Genomic DNA, 16,834 nt, shown 5'->3' with positions numbered 1-16,834 from the left:
GTCACTCTCTCGAGGTCGGTTCGCTTCGATTGACCCGGATCGCCGTTCGATTTGCGTTAGCGAGTAACGAGATTTCCAAACGCGTTCGATCTGTTGCCGAGCGTACGTCGCTGCGTTCGCGGCGGATGAGTTTATGTAGTGAGAAACGAGGCGGCGGCGTTATCTCGCGCCGCGAAGGTACCAGCGCTGCTTTTCTCCGGAACAATGCGCGCGCCCTATCATACATCGCGCGCGCGCGCGCTCGCGCCGGTGCTGCACGCCACACGGCGAATATATTTATCACGGTTTGTCAGATTCTGAGTGGCCCTCCGTTCTCTACGCTCGCGAGCACACGCGGCGCTGCTATAAACTCGCTCTCCTCGGCTGGTACCGAGGCTGCACGCCGCGCCGCACCGATAGAGAATCACACGAAACCGCGAGCCGATACGCTCGATTGGCTTGATCGATTGATTATAGCTTCTGCTATTTTCCCTCATCCCTCCTCCATCACCTCTCCCCCCGCTCCATCGTGCGCCGGGCGACGAAAATAGCGGGAAAATAAGCCCGTGATGGGAGCACTCGCCGAGCTTCGCGGACAATGATTTTCTGTGCACGAGCTGTCCGTGCTTGGGCTTTCAAGTTCTCGTTCTCTCTCTCTCCCTCTCTCTCTCTCTCTCTCTCTCTCTCTCTTTCGCTTTCTCTTTGTCTTTCTCTTTTTTTACGTCATTTCTCCTTTATTTCGCATTTACCTTGGCTGTTTGCTCTTCCCTTTCTTGCTGGCGGTATCGTTAGAAGTCTGGAAAACTTGGCAAAGCCCAGGAAAAAACACTTTAAATTGATAATGCTCGGAGAGACGGAGAAACTAGCGAAAATCTTCGGGGATTTGCCGCTCCGATGGATAGGAAGTAGGAAATGAATCATTCAACGGACATTAGTCACTGATGCTTCGATATTGTCCGTGTGCGCACGCGTGTATGTGTGTGTGTGTGTGTGTGTGTGTGTGTGTGTGGGGCATACGTTTTACATGCATAAAAACAAATGAAATTCCCAAATGAAAATAATATTATTTTATTTCTGTATGGTCCCTCTTTTATTTCGCATTTTATTTTGTCGTATTTTACTTTAAATTCATGTTCGCTCTCGTCAAAACTTCGCAATTATGGTCGTGGTCCGATTAGGGTTAATAAATGACGGAAATTAGGCGATCGATTCAATGTGTGCACGTGAGAACGTGTCATGTTACGGTACGCGTTGTTACAATGTGCGCCCATTCAAAAATCACCTGGCCGTATTTGATGGAAAATTTATGATCGGCCCGACAAGTTTGATCACGCGCGCTACATACAATTTCGGCGCCGGTGTCTGCCGGAATCCAGTCGTATCAGTTTTTGTGTCGCTGTTTCTGCTGTGCCATTATTCGCACGGGGTGGATAATTGTAGATTACGCGCGCATAGCCGCCTCTCACATGAGCGCGCGGTGGCGTTCTTTTTTTCCGCCGCCATTCGAACGTCGCCGTAGCGACGTTCGCGCTCGATGCCTTTTGTAGAGTCCAGAAAACGACGTTACCGTTAATTGAAACGAACCGGCTGCGCCCAAACCGCGCGAAATTGCGGCCTCGACGCACCGCGCCGATAAAATCGAATAAGGGAACACGCGGCGTTTCTGCTCTCCGAATTACTCTCGCCGGGTTTCCCCGCGCGACTTACGACACTCCGGCGGCGCTGAAAAATCGCCCCGTAGATCCGTCGTTTTCGTAACGGCGCGATACACATCACGATAACGGCAAATCAATTTTATCAAGCGCCGGCGACGGGGCACAAGTGTCCTCCCCGGGCCGGAATATATGTGTGCCGATAATGCGAAGAAGACGAATCGACGTGTTAAATTTTCCATTTCGGTCGGCGAAGGAACTTTAATTTGCCGCTGCAAATTGCGTATTTCCGCGCCGATCCGGATGAACATCCGAATCAATTACCCGAGTCGTTTATCCTCTTCTATCCTTTCACATGCGCGCGCGCGCGCGCGCGATACGTCGCATCTCGCCGGTTATTGCGTTAAAACTCGAAATTTCGATAAGAATCCGCGAAAGGCGGATATCGGATCGGAAGGCTTCTCGCCGGATATTTATCGTGAATCGCGCGAAATATTCAGCGGTAGATGGGACGACGATGAAAATGCTAATGCGGGACGATCGAAGTTATGAAGTCCGGGCTAATTAAAAAATCTCACGAGCGATTATAAGTGTACTTTTAATCGGATAATGTAAATGGCGCCCGTCCGAAGACTTTATAGGCGGCCGAATCTAATTACTTTCTTCGTTGATTATCCCCCGAGCGTCGCTTATAAACGACGAGAAAGCAGGCATATAATGAGCGTTCTTCCTCCCTTTCTTCTTCTTTCCCTCTCCCTTTCTTCTTCCTCCTGTACGTATATCGAGTTTCTTCGCACGGGAGGCAATACGCGCGCTTGTAAATTTTTGCCTCTCTCCGTCCTATTTCCCGCTAATAAATACGCGCATGATCGACGGCGGCGAGGGAGGAAAAGGATATGGAAGAGAAAGAAAAAGAAGAAGAAGAAGAAGAAGAGGAAGAGGAAGAGGAAGAAGAAGGATTATCGATCATTATTCAAATCCTAGCTGCGGCGGGCGTCGTCGACGGCCCATATTTCCAAGCGAGGAATCTCGTAAGGACGATGCCCCGTCGTGGCTTCTCGACGAGATGCGATTTCGTGCGATTTGCCTCAACTGGCTTGAGCTCGCCGTCGGCTCATATCGCGCCGCAGCGCGACGATCGCGACGATCCCGACGAGCTTCGCGTCGGCAATCGCGCCGATGAAGGACCACTCACAGAAATTGCCCCGCCCGAGCTTTCTCTCTATCTCCCTCCTATTCCCGATTTAATTGAATTCGCGAGTGAAAAAGAAAAACCGCAGCCGAAATTTATGCCGACGGCGGCGCATTTAGCGCGATTAAAGTCACTCACCGGTACAGCGGAGTTTCCGCGCGAGTTCGCAAATTATGTGCTCGATGAAGTATAATTTGTCACCATCTACCCGCCCGATACATAACTCTCCGCCACCCTTCTTCCATCCCACCTTCTTACCGTTCCCTCACGATCAATTTGACCGATTTAATACAATCCACGTTTCTCGTTTTTCTTCTTCGACAAGCGAACACGCATAATTCGAAAAGATCAAAATCCCGAAATTTGAGCGCGACGAAGAATCTAATTGCAATTAGATTTACTCGCATGCTTTCCAGCCTAGTATAGGCGTAAGGTCGAAAATCATAATTCTAATTGAGACGGTCCTAATTAAGGCATGTGTAATCTTTTCGACGTAACTTTATGGAAACGACCTCGTTACTCCCAATATTTCGGGGGAGATTGTTACTTTCCTCAGATCTCGGGTCTGCGACTGTTCTCGGTATACTGTCTTATTTCGCGGATTTCTTCCATTTACTTTCTTCTTCTCGGGATTATGTATGTATGTCCAGCTCTTCGCGGCGAACTCCTTCATACGGGCGTTTTTCTCAGGTCGCCGAGGAGTCGCTCGATACGCAGCAGCAGCAGCAGCAGCAGCAGCAGCAGCAGCAGCAGGAACAGCTCCGGCACGAGAATCGATGCGATAATTTCCATTGTCACTAGCAGGCTCGATTCACCGTCGGCTTCCTGAGTCTTCGCGATGCCGCACGTGTTACCGATTCCTGTTAGCCGACTTTAGCCCACTTGTCGATCACATCGCGATACACGCTCGCACGTGTACACACGAGGACGCTGATTGACACGAATAGCGAAGCCCCTTTGACGTGTATGCACTTCCGTGCTCGCATGCTTAGCGCTCGCGCAGGGGGGGGGTGTTACGCCTGTGTTTCTACGTCGATCGTACGTCATCGCGTTGACAAGTTGCGGAGAAATCGTTTAGCTCGGCGGTCGTCCGCAGCCGCTTCGGATCGCGCGCGCGCAAATGTGACGGGCTACGCGATAATGTAAGTTGCCGTTAACGCGATGAATAATGCATCTCATCGCGAGATAATGCGGCCAATTTGAAAATACGTCTCCCTCGCGCGAGAACGAGGCTTGGACGTTGCGCAGTGCACGTTGAATTCGCTTTTAGCCAATAGCGCATTTTTTCCTTTAAATGGGTAACTCGTTATTGGAGATGCATAATCTGTCCGGTTAATATGTGAAGATTTTAATTAAATTCGAGCACAGATTTCTCTCTCTCTCTCTCTCTCTCTCTCTCTCTATCCTCCCTGGCCCTTTCCTCCTCCTTTTTTCTCTCTGATATCTCACTTACGCACTCGGCTCGTAACTCCAGCGGCGGGAGACAAAATGGAATATTCGAAACATTCCCGCTAAAATGCATTATTTCCTCATGAAATGTGCGAGTAATTGTCGTGGACGATGTTCAGTTGAATTCTCGAAAAAATGAAACAGCTCAACTATCTAATTCGAGCCGGACGCTTTCGTAGTTAACGAACGCGCGTGTTGTCATGACAACCGTAATAACTAGCGACCAGCTCGGAACAAGTTTATTAAGAATTCTGTTCTGGTTAAGGGAGCGGTGGCGAGCATGTAAATTCTTCGCCAGGATGAGCGTGCTACCTGTGTGCTTTGTGACTTGGTCACTTTAATCAACCGAAAGTAGGAAATTGTCCGAGCCAGGAAATTTATAAAACTTCGAGACTCTTTCTTTTATTTTTTTTTTTGTTTTTCCACTAAATTCCACAACAACGTAACGAACAAAAGGCGATCCTGGTTTACGTCATACATGTCCTCGGACAGTTTTCTAGCTTGACGCGACGTGAACATGACAAGTTTCGTAAAACCGACTAGTTTAACGGATGTCGGAGTAGGCGAGGGGAGGAAGAGGAGGAGGAGGAGGAGGAGGCGAGGCGGGGTGGATACGAAGAAAATAAATTGTTTCGCGATGCGCGACGAATACGAAGGGACTGTGAATCTGTCGGCAGTTATATTAAATAGTAGAACGGACGTCAATACATCGCTGTTAAGTTCGACTAAAGGGAGCTGTCAGCGAGAAATTTCCAAACTACAAATTTGCGGTCGTATGATAATGCGCTCTTCGGCATTGAGCACGAAGTTCCAACATTGATTACGACAGCATTGTGAAATATTTAAAGACTAATTCGTGTCTGATAAAATATTAACGTAATGAACGATGGATATTCTCCGCCAGTTGAAACGTCCATCCATGGAATGCTTTAAAATATTTCAGTTACGGTGCATTACAAGCAACGATTATTACACGCAACAATGGGACCTTCGCGATCGATCGATATCTCGACTATTAGTCGACGATAACTCATTGAATTTGGAAACTCACATTTCTCGCGACTGCGATGTGCATTAAGGGGACTGAAGGGTCAGATTGCAGAAAAATTGTGCTTCCTTTTGTCAATATTTTGCGACGAACTGAATAAATGTGCAAGAATGAAAATTTTAGGTACATTTATACAACGTATGAAGAGTAAAAAAATTTTGTTTATTAACAAATAGTCATATAAATATACGATATATGTAGCCGAAATATACTCTCCTTTCTTTTTCAAGTTGTCGTTTTTGCAGTAAAATCTCGGCTCTCGGTGGTCCGATCAGAGCGAATTTTAGCTAGAAATCTTGAGGAGACTTATCATTATCCGGTGAACCACTACAAAAAAAATCGAACAAAATTAAGAAAATGGCAGCTATTATTAGGAAAAAATTCAAATTTTTCACTCCTTTTACAATAAAAAAATTAATATCTGGAAATGAAATACTTTGACGGAATTGTCCATGGTTCACCCGAGAGCCAGATGAACAAATATTATTGCTTTAAAATTTCAAATCGACACGAAGCTCAGTTTCGGAGAAATCACTGCAAAAAGTTGAACAATAAAATTTCGGGAAAAAACGCGTTTAAAATTTAAGTGGACGTATATTTATATGAGTATTTGTTCAAAAGCAAAATTCTTCTACTCTTCATATGTCATATAAATATATGTAAAATTTTCATTCTTGCACACTTATTCAGTTCGTCACAAAATCATTATCAAAAACGCGCACGATTTTTCAGCAATCTGACTGTCCAGTCCCCTTAAGGTGGAAGTGCGTTGCGTATACGTGTCCTTTGCTACATTCCGCCCACTTTAAGTTTAGAATTTAAAACGCGCCGGTACATCCACGCACCGGTTTTCTTTCTCTTGCTCGTCTCTCCCTCTCGGGGACGACATCTCCCTCGTCCTGCGTCGATATTATTTCGTTCTTTTATTCAAATGCAATTCGTGCCCAAGTACAAGTGGCTGTTCGAGGCTGCGGACCACGGCGGGCGCGTCGTTGCGCGTCTGTCTCGCGCGAGCCCACGCCCAAGCTGAAGAAACGGCTAGAAATCCCGGCGCAGGAATTATGGACTAAAATTAAATCCGTCGCGGTTTCCCTAGATCTTATATCCCGCCTGATCCTTTTACGTCTCTTCTCAAATCCTTGCGAAATCTCTTTCAAACTCCGCCGGCCTGGATATTCGGAGGCATGAATCGGCGATAGCCGAGTTTTCGCTCTCCGACGCAGACACTTGGCGCATCCGAATGAATCCCAAAGAATCCCCGTGCCCCGTGTGTGAGTTACGCGTTGTTCCTCGAGAATGTCGCGTTCCGACTTTCGCGCGTCTCCTAATCTCGCGAATCTAACGACACGGGGAACTTTCGGTTGACGGGATACACTCGAGAATACACGACTCGTCGACGTACATGTATCTGCAATGTTTGCACATCATCTCCTTTCCGTATATTTATAATTCTGTGAAATCAATTAATATATTCCAAATTTGCCAACAGGTTTTCAGTTTTCAGATATTTAAAAATCAGCCCACAAAGTTCCATTATTATTATTATTATTTTCCTTTTCCTCCTCAAAATAGCGCTTTATCATTCGTTAAAAAGCTCGAAACTCATCATTCGTATTCCAGATTCAACTTGAGCTTTCTCACTGGTATTCAACACAAATGAGTCTTCACTTCAACGCGGATTCAGAAACCGATGCGTTTTGGATTCGGTCAACTGCGCTGCTAATTAGCCCCGATTCACCGAAGAACGCTTTCGCACGCTGTCGATAAGGAGCGCACGCAGCGATTATCCCTTTTCCTCTGGTTTTCGTCCCACGTCGCTGCGGCGTCCGGAAGAGGGGTTATCGAGGGATTGCATCGATCCGCGCTCTCGATCGGCCCGGCGCTACCGCCGGGGACTCCCCCACGTGCCGAGAGGCGCGGCGCGACACACGACTGCAGAACAATGGGCGCCGCATTCCGCAGCGCTATTCCGGAAGAGCATTCCTCGCGCGCCGCGGCGCGCCACGCAGAGAGCCTCGTTCCCACGTGCGGCCTTGTCCCCACCCCGAGGTCGTTCCCACACCACGGCTCGGATAAACATGGCTCTGACCGCGGCCACGCGATCTCCCCCCACCTCGTGCCTCAGGGAGACAAGTGCAGCGCAAAGCAACACGGCGCGCGCGAGCAAGTGTGTCACCACCGCTTGGCTGGCGCGAACCCGAGCCGACAGCTGACGTCAATGCGCCGCGACTTTAAACGCCCGTAACTCGTCGCTGTGTCGACATGGGGCGACATGAAATAAAAACCAATCTCTTTGGCGAACGTTCCCTCACGCGTCTATGCTACTCGTTCGATTTGAGGGAGGGCGAACCGTTGAACCGTTCGCGGCCAGTTGAAGCAGAGCGAACGCGCGTATAGGAGCAACGCGCAGCAGCTTCTCTCAGGTCTGACAGAGAGATCTCGTTCGGTCGTACCTCGTTTCCTCTTGACACAGAGGATCCTTGCAACAGAGGCGAGATTGATACCGTGTCACCGTGGATCGGAGCGAGGAAATAATCCAGGTGACTCATTCAATGCGTAGCAACGCTCGTGCACGAATAGAACTCCAAGCTAAACTGAATGAAAAACAGTCTTTCGAAATTGTCTTGAAAAATCGCCAGTTTTCGTCAATGAATATCTTCATAATTATTTGACGGTTGTTGAAAGCTTCGGGTCGCGGTGCGGAGCTGTGGTTTAGTTTCTGGGCTTGCAGCTAAGTTTTTTATTCAACTGTTTCCAAAGTTTCACGAACGTTTCGGTTAACGTCGTCGGACGGAGGAGCCACCTGATGCCTGGTTGCTTCTCTGGAAAGGCTTTTCGCTGGAGTTTGCCGAGTTCCACTCGCGCACACGAGCGTTCGTACGCGTCGTGTCTGCCAGACAATCTGCATAAAGTGCCTTCACCGATAAGAGAACCCCGACGAGAGAACCGTCTGATTTTATTTTCCGACGTACGCATGGCGCGGCGTCAACGAACTCTTTCGCCGTCGAGCGCGAGTCATGTATTAACTCCAGCCGACGGCCATTATGGGCCATTATCATTTATCGCCAGGCTAAAATCGCCGTTTTAGTCCTTTCTTAATACGATCTTCGTATAGCTTGGCATGCAAATGCGCCCATTATCGCCAGTTCGACGCGCCTCTCTATATTCGTCGCGACGAGAAACACGGACGTCGTAAAACACGATCCTGACAATCCTGCCCGGGATAAATAATCGCACGAGTTAATCAAACCGCTTATATGTATTAAGAACGACGATCGCTAGTTTGTGGGCGGAGGAGCTTTGGATAAGCTATTATTACGAAGTTCGTACGCGCGCGGTCTTCATTGTATCACTCGATGATCAATGAGTCAAAGTTCCAGCCGCGTTTCAAATATGTACGTTGTGCGCAGCCGGCGCGCACGACTCGATTTGAATGAAGAGAAAAGAACCATCTCCGAACATAGTTTAGTTTGTATTTCACTCGTACACTCGTACTCGCAGCGCCTTTCGTCTCGCTTGTATTTCAAAGGATAAAAATACAAGCGTGCTGAAAAAATAGGTAGCGACCGAGTAGCGGAAGATACTTGAAATTCTCCAGTACGTTTGCACGTCGGCACACATCCTGTCTCTCTCAATTGTCATTTCAAGTCATTCCGAGATATCTAAAAAAATAAAGGTTCCCCTCTGCCGTATCTCCCTGAAAATGGCGTTCTCCCGAGCCCTTTGTGGAAACAAACAATCCGAAAGGGGGCATAAACTCGCGCAAATGATGATGCTCTTTCGAGCGGCATTGAAACTCTGCGAGTATCTTTTACTTCTGGTCGTCGTGCTTTTTAAATCCTCTTCATTTCCCAGCAGCTAGACGTTTATTTTCATTAGATCAACCGAACAATCTCTACCGCGTCTCGTCGTTTCGTAACTGTGCTGTATGTTATTACTGCCCGTTATTCTCCCCGAACTAAACTAAACCCTCGGTGTTCTCCTTGAAAGGCGAGGATATGTTGAGCGGGAAGCGTCCGACTCTCGGCTGACGGCTCTCGTTTGTCGGCTAAGCGAACAAACTCCATCGTTCCCGAGCGATTCCCGGCTAATCGGGTGAGACGAGCGGAGCGAAGATGAAACTGCACGGTGCGATTCGTCAGCGACGAGATAAGACCCGAACGAACGATTCGCCAGCGAAATTGACACGGTAATGCCGCCGTACTGCACACACCGAGACTCTGGACGCAAAAACTCAATTGACCGCGAACGCTGGCACGTACGAGTGTCGCGTAAAATATCGGTCACATCCGTGCAATTGCTCCGTTTCAATAATCTGTCGTTTAATGCAGATAAATGAGAGAGAGAGAGAGAGAGAGAGTTCCTCCTCGCTCGTCCGGAGGACCGAGGATCAACGTATGCGATCGCGAGAACGAATCTCTGCGAGCCCACTCGTCGCGCGCCCCCGGCTTAAACAAAAAGTAAATCTGGACATGGCAAAATTGCGAACGAGTCCAATCGCGTTTGGACGGTCCCCAAAAAGTTTTGCGCGTAATCATCGAATTGATAAATTTCGCGAAATTTCGCTTCCGGGTGTGCCCGATATGTCACCAGAACGAATACTCGTTAAAATTCCTCCCGCTGTCGCTGTAGGCTTATTAATGGTATACACGCCGTTCGGCGTTGTCGAAGCTTTAAATGTCGAAAGTGCTGGTCAGCGACGGGCAAAGTAAATAGCTGTATAAGCAGCGAGTCGAGAGAAAAATTTCACAGCGATACGGCTCTCGCGGCCAGACGGATAGCGTATAACGTTATAGTAGCACCCTTTAAATCTCGGCTAATAGAGCGCTGAGAGGTAAAACGGGCCAAGAGACTCGAATGGCTTATAAGGAAAGTGGCGTCGTGGATGAGGTGATTTCACGGTACGAGTATTTTAAACCGCGGGTTCCGTAAACTCGCGTCAAGAATGAAGTCTTCACGGTTCGCTGGCGCCTGGCATTTTCACCCTCTTCTACAACGGCGCGACGGTATCGCGACGGCTCTGAATTTTCGCGACACCGCCGTTCGCCGTGAAAGGTGAGAGAAATACGCTGTCCTGCGTGGAGAGAGTTTCACCGTCTTACCTCACCCACCCTCGCTTACCCTCGCGCGTTTCGGCACGACCCGTCCTTCCCTTTATCAATTTTCCTTCTCTTAACCCCCCGCGGTTACTCACCACCGCTATCTTTTATATTAATCACGTCACCGAAAGGAATTATTACATTTCGCCTGGTCCCCGCTTTCTTGTGTTTTGTTCAAGGAGGCGAGAACGGCAGAGCAAGAGAGAGCAAGGGAGAGAGAGAGAGAGAGAGAGAGAGAGAGAGAGAGAGAGAGAGAGAGAGAGAGAACATATGCCTCGAAGAAATATAGTAAAAGGGAAGCACTTAGGAGAATTCCGCGTTCCGAGGAGATTCTTCCGAATGAAATGTCATAATACTCGAAAGGGAGTTATGTACGCGAGGTAGATAGCCTCGGGGACGACTGAGCCGTCGGAGTGTCTTGCAGCGGAACAAATGGACTTACGGGACTCGTACGTGTACTTACTTGCGGAATTCTAAACAGCCGTAGGAGATTGGCCACTTGAATCGACGTTACCGAACTGGCCGCGCCGACCACGCCGCTGATTATTTTTCGCACGGCGGTCTTGTTGCAGTGATACTCCGCACCGTCTATGTTGCTGATCGAGCCTAGGGAGAACGAACAGATACATTTATTATATTGGAGTTACCGCGTCTCGTCGATATACGGTACAGTAATCTCGAACGCGCGCGTGCGGTTTCGCTCCCGTTGTCGCTCCCGTCGTCGTCGTCGTCGTCGTCGTAGTCGACGAAGCTCTAATTTGCATTTCCCGAGAGCCTTTGTGAGAGCGACCTCGGCGGATTGGCGTGTGCGTTATGATACTCGTTTATTCGAGCGAAAATGGACTTCCCTGCGCTTCCCCATCAATTTTTATCCTTTCACGAATGTATCGAGCCCGCGATCATTCGCGAAATACGTCTGAATGCGTTGCTACGCTTTCGCCGTGATGAAAAAACTACAATGCGAGCGGATCAACGATAATCCCGCGTGACTGACCAAGTCGAGCAGTTTTCTGTTTTCCTGTTTCTTCGTCATCCACGCGGCAGTCCACGCGGTTACCTGCTTGTAATTTGTCCGAAAGTTGAAGCGTTTGGAATTAGCAGTTTAATCAGCTTAACTACGTTCCCATTGGCTCGAGCTTTACGTCGACCGAAGTATGTGCCAGCTAAACGCCCGTTGGTGATATTAATGACGCTATATTTTGTTCGCATCGTCAATATTTTCATTATTGCACTGGATATACTGGTCAATTAATCCGTGTGCGGTAATAATTCATTTTGCGGCGCAAACTGTGCCAAACGGTTGAATCCATAAAAGAAGCGACCGAAGTAAACACCCGATCGATAATGGAGGTCGCGGCGGTGCGCGATTTATTGAAAAATAAATGGCGGAAATAACTTGCGTATTTTTCATTTAATGTGCATGTATTTATTTATTTATCGCTTCAGTCTAGCGCCAGCGTCGAGGCTGCTTCTCTTTCATTAAGCGGTATTTCGCGCAAATTGCACAATTAATTTAATAATCAGCATCGCCCAACTTTTATCGGCGCGCGTTTATTTGATCATACGCGCGCGCGTGCGTACGTGCGTATGCGCTGCTGAAAGATTAAACAAATTGATTTTTGTATCCGGCGCGAGTGCGTTCTTCGTTGTATGTTGTCAACCGACGTATCAGGAGGAGCCCCGTGTACGGGATTGAAATTAATGAAACTTTACGACGTACTTCGCGCGACAAAGCCGTCGGCGTTTTCAATCCGGTCCTTCTTATCGCCCAGACTTGACTCCACGCAGTTTCGCGCGGTGTAACACCTGTTGAATCGGTCGTCCTTACGTTATCCGCCGTTGACTCGCAGTTGCGTCGGTTACAAATCACAAGTATGCAAGAAGTTCAAACTCGTCGTACGGCATTTGCCGGTAAACTGGCGGTAAAATCGCATCGAACCTGCGCGGTTTCTCCGAACGCTGTGTTTTCGAACGTTGCCAAGCACGCCCGTCGTAATTCTCTGTTTTCTCGCGATTTTTCCAGATCAAGAGAGAGATGTGCCGACATCAACATTCCCCTCTCCCCCCCCCCTTATTGATAAGCCCTTATCGATAAGGTGATGCAAACAGAGATATCGGGGAAAGCCGTTGGTTTCGGATCCTTTCACCACTTTCTTCGCCCCGTTTCCATCCTCCAACCAAACCTTTTCCCGCAAACCCGACATTTGCACGTTCGGAAGCACGTTAAAGACTGCGCGAAGAAGCATCAGGCACGTCGTCGGCGTGAAAGCTCGTCGACTCCCCTCCCCCCCCCCGCCCCTCAGAATTTATAACCCGAAGAGCGCCATTTTCTCCGGCTTCGCATCCGGCACGTGGCCGGATCGTGTTTACCGATGAAATTCGCTCTTATTTCTACACATAGCCAGTGTAAATATTTGCCGAAGGTTCAGCAAGGCAGATATCGAGGGGGCGGCGTAGCCGAGCAGTGACCTTCTTGAGGGTTTCGAGTTTTTCATCAATCTCTCCGCTTCCCTCTCTCTCTCTCTCTCTCTCCCGCTCTTTCTGCCGGCGCCTCATTTTCCTCGTGGAGCGCGTGCACCAGCGACGAATCAATGGAAATGAGTTTACGGCCTTGCTGCGGCCCACAAAGCTCCGTACATATCCGTTCGATCCCTGAAAATTGAAGCGCGTTGAGCGAACGGCGTAAGAATATAAGGATGCGCGCGAACAGAGTTCTATCCGTAAAGCGGAAAGCGGAGACCGGCGCGTATTCGATCGGCCGTGGCGGATGATGCCGCCGATCCGCCATCCTCTTTTCGATTCTGCTCCGTGTAGGAAGACGAGACCTGGTTTTCACGGATCTCCGCACACGATAATGCATATCCCTTTCCTCAGTCGAGATTATGAGCTCGAGACGCGAGACTCGAGAGCGCGACGAGGGTGCAACGTGGAGATGCAATCGAAATATATGTTTACCACGAATGCGAGTCGCAGACTCGCTGATGAAACATTGGGGAGAAACGGACGAGCAACGGTGCAGCCCGCTTGTCCCTTTGTGTTTATTATCCGCTAAAAAGTCACGAGTAAAGTATAGATGACTGGAAAATTGCGACGTATATAAATTTCGATAAAATTATACGTGACTTTCTGCAAAGTCCAAAGTTCTCTGCGCGAACGGGTCGCGACGACGACTCGGCTTGTTTTTCAGTCGGCACGCTGTTGGCTGACGGCACTCTTTTGTCGTCGATTGAGATAAATCTTTTGCTCTCAGTTTTATTTCACAACCTAACCCCTTCGCGTCAACATCACGCCCATTATTTCGACTCTCAAGTATTTCAGCCGGTCGAGAAGGTGGGTCTTCGTTAATTATCTTGGCCAAAGTGGGAAAGTACTCCGGACAAAACTTACAAATTGATGGATTGCTTGATCTATCTTGATCGTTGCACTCAACGTAATTGGCAAACTCATTACGAAGAGACCTGAAGAAGTGTATCACCTCTGTACGATAATATCATCAGCGGCTGTGCGCGCGCGCGCGTGTGTGTGTGTGTGTGTGTGTATTTGTTACATTTTCCTCAATAAATAGATACTTATACGAAGCTCTCAGCGAGAAACTTCACGTTGCAAGACTTGACGAAACTTCATTCTGCCAACGAGAACAGATGGGGCAGTCGATTCGTGAGATGTGCCGATTGACTGAAGATTTTACTCGCAAATCGCAAACAAGTGGCAGTTGTACAAAAGAAGATGGAAGTCTCTGCTGGGAGTTAATAGGAATCAGAGTGCTCGGTTACTTCGATACTCTCCTTTTCGCAACGCATGCTAATTGAAACAAAGTTGCCTGTAATGATGAGAGTGACTACCGGTACGAGAGAAATAAGGAAGCGGAAGTGAGTCATTTTCCTGAGACAGCTACGGTGGCTATATAGAGACGTCTCAATGCGATGCAACCGATAGACGGCGCGCATCTGCTGACTGACTGACTTGTATTATTCGCGAACGTAAATCTCGAGCGGGGTACCGATCGATACAAATTATTCCAGATAATAGGTCGTTAACGTTGTGAATATTCGCGCTCGCTCGTACACCCGGCGAGTATCGTCCCAATTTTCGGCTCATTGGCTGTTGCCAAAATTACGATGGTCCGTTTGCATCGGAAACCGCACGTCACGCTTGAGAAACGTCCAACTGCTCCACGGCTCTCCGACGTGCCCGCAGGTTTTATATACACCGTGCGATAAATTACCGAGATTTTAGAATTCACTCGTAGCCTCTCGCGTCGATGCGTTTCTGTCGAAGGAGCGAAATCGGATAAATCGTGTTTGCATGAAAACACAAGTCACGAACTGTAATATTTCCCCGTCTGCTGCGGAAGGCTGTGGCCGTTGCTCGACATTGACGTTCGCGCAGTTAATAGACAAACAGCGCGGCTCGCTCGAAATTCGTGACAAATTTCTCGAGATTTATGAGGAAGCGGAGATCTGTGCTCGCCGGAGAAGCAAGTTTCGGTTTTCGAGGAGAATCACGCAGACAAATAATTGACACGTCAGTCGAGACAATTTCCGTACAGTCCGGAAGTAAAGGAATGAAATCTTTTAAATTTTATAATACAACCGTCGCGAATTTACGACGGAGTGTGAAGAGTTAATAATGTAGGAGGAAGAGCATAATAACGCTGTATGGAACAGTGATCGATCACAAATCAATCAATGAACTGCTCGATCATGCATCGTGATGATGTACTGACGAGAATGCGTGACCGCGTGAAAGCTCTCAGTACGGTGTCGCGTGTTGCCGAAGACGTGCAAGATGTGCAAGATGGATCAATAACTATCAACACTATGGACTTTGAAACTACGACAGTTTAGCAAAAGTATCCACAGCGACGCCACTCGCGAGACAATTCTGCTCCGTGCAATCTTTGCTCCGCCAAGATTCTTCTCCAACTTGCACAGTTTCTGCAACATTCGAGATGCTAACAGCTATTTGTCTCAATTGTTATCTCCCCAAATTATTCGCCCAATCTATCAATTTCTGCAAGTGCTTTCATCGGTATCGCTATTCATGTTTCTTCCTCACAGATCCCGAATAAACAACGAAACAACTCTTTGAGATCCGAAGAATCACGTAGAAGTATAGAAACGTAATACGATTGTCCGGGGGATCGCTTCGCTACGTGAGAGCGTAGAGTCCTGCAAGAAAATGATAAATGTCCCTGCGCGAATACTGTTCGCCTTTTTAGAGACAGTTACTTTTGATACGTTGAATTTCAATGTTACTCGCAACACATGTTCACGTCACGTCGCGGAGTTTCTTGCCCTCGAATCTCCACGGGCGACATTACCGGCGTCCCAACCTGGCCCCTTTCGCCTTCTTCGGCTCTGCTCGCTCCACGACACACTTTTTCCCCGTTCCATTCTAGCTGGTCGTTTCAATTTATAGCGACCGCAAGTTTACAGCGACTGGTACAAAGGTAGTAGTTGCGCGACACACGTTAGCACGCGCGGCGGAGAGGGAGTTTTCCCGCCGAGTCCGTCGGCCGGGTCTTGCGCGACTAAATGTAACGGGATACCGGAAAATTAATTATACGTTTAAACTCGCCGAGACTTCTTTTTCGCCGAGTTCCTTTTTTCCCCCCGAGCGGCGCGAGAGGAACGAGCTTGGCTCGAGCAATGTGTTGATGTTGGTTTTTACGGCGCAGGTGAGAAAACAGCGCGAGAAATAAAACAGCGCCGTGGAGTGTGCACGGAGTAGGCGGGGAACTCGGTAGAACGGGGGGGCGGGTATAGTCGCGTTAATTTAGATCGAGGGTCAAGATGTCGTTACTATGGATCTCACGTAGGAAGGCCTCTTGACTTTCGCGCTGTACTCCCGCAATTTAGAAACGATTGGTAAAGACAGGCGCAATTTCCTCTTTCTCTCTCTCTCTCTCTCTCTCTCTCTCTCGGCAACACTGAGTGAACCGTTAATGTTGATGTATCCCCGGTATATATAGTTCAACAGTCTGCATTTCAATCTCTCTCGAGTCTGCCGAGTGAAGTCGTTCTACTTACTCTCAGCAGACTGCTGTGATTATGCGCGATAATAAGAGAGCGATTAATAACGGTGGCAATTATATCAACTCTGTATCTCTGCGATATCGCAGAGATCTGCGAGCTTTGGCGAGCATTGACGTGGACAGAGAAAAATCCATCCTCCTTTCTCTGCGTGAATTACAATTTTTTTGCGTGTTAATTGCGACGATCGGATGCACCTCTCGCGGCAGACGAGGTGTTATAGGATAATTATCGGCAATGTGTGCAAAGGCGGATCTCATCGAATATTTTGCACGAGGAAAGCTTCGCCTTCCCCCCCCCTCCCCTCCCCCCCCCTCGCCCCTCAAGCTTTTGTACGACAGTAGATGTATTGTGCGTTACAATTAGCGTATAAATCAATT

General features: G+C 48.3%; 2 protein-coding genes across 7 annotated transcripts in view; one reads left to right on the top strand and one right to left on the bottom strand.

The window, feature by feature from the left end:
* Glurb (metabotropic glutamate receptor B) overlaps nt 1-16,834 on the bottom strand; it is a 142,557-nt gene that overhangs the window by 24,482 nt on the left and 101,241 nt on the right. For 5 of the 6 annotated variants that reach the window (XM_011150581.3, XM_025307932.1, XM_025307931.1 and 2 more), the window contains exon 3: nt 10,883-11,025. The exons of the other annotated variant lie outside the window; for it this stretch is intronic. In XM_011150581.3, the coding sequence (XP_011148883.2) occupies nt 10,883-11,025 (143 nt within the window). The remainder of the gene's footprint in view (nt 1-10,882; nt 11,026-16,834) is intronic. 6 annotated transcript variants of the gene reach the window in all.
* LOC105188880 (UNC93-like protein) overlaps nt 7,593-16,834 on the top strand; it is a 138,729-nt gene continuing 129,487 nt past the window's right edge. The window contains exon 1 of the mRNA XM_025307940.1: nt 7,593-7,860. The gene's annotated coding sequence lies outside the window, so the exon portion shown is untranslated. The remainder of the gene's footprint in view (nt 7,861-16,834) is intronic.

This window comes from Harpegnathos saltator, unplaced genomic scaffold, assembly GCF_003227715.2.
Source record: "Harpegnathos saltator strain DR-91 unplaced genomic scaffold, Hsal_v8.6 scaffold132, whole genome shotgun sequence".
Lineage (NCBI taxonomy): Eukaryota > Metazoa > Arthropoda > Insecta > Hymenoptera > Formicidae > Harpegnathos > Harpegnathos saltator.
Note: the sequence above shows the minus strand (reverse complement) of the source record. Positions and strands in the feature narration are given on the sequence as shown.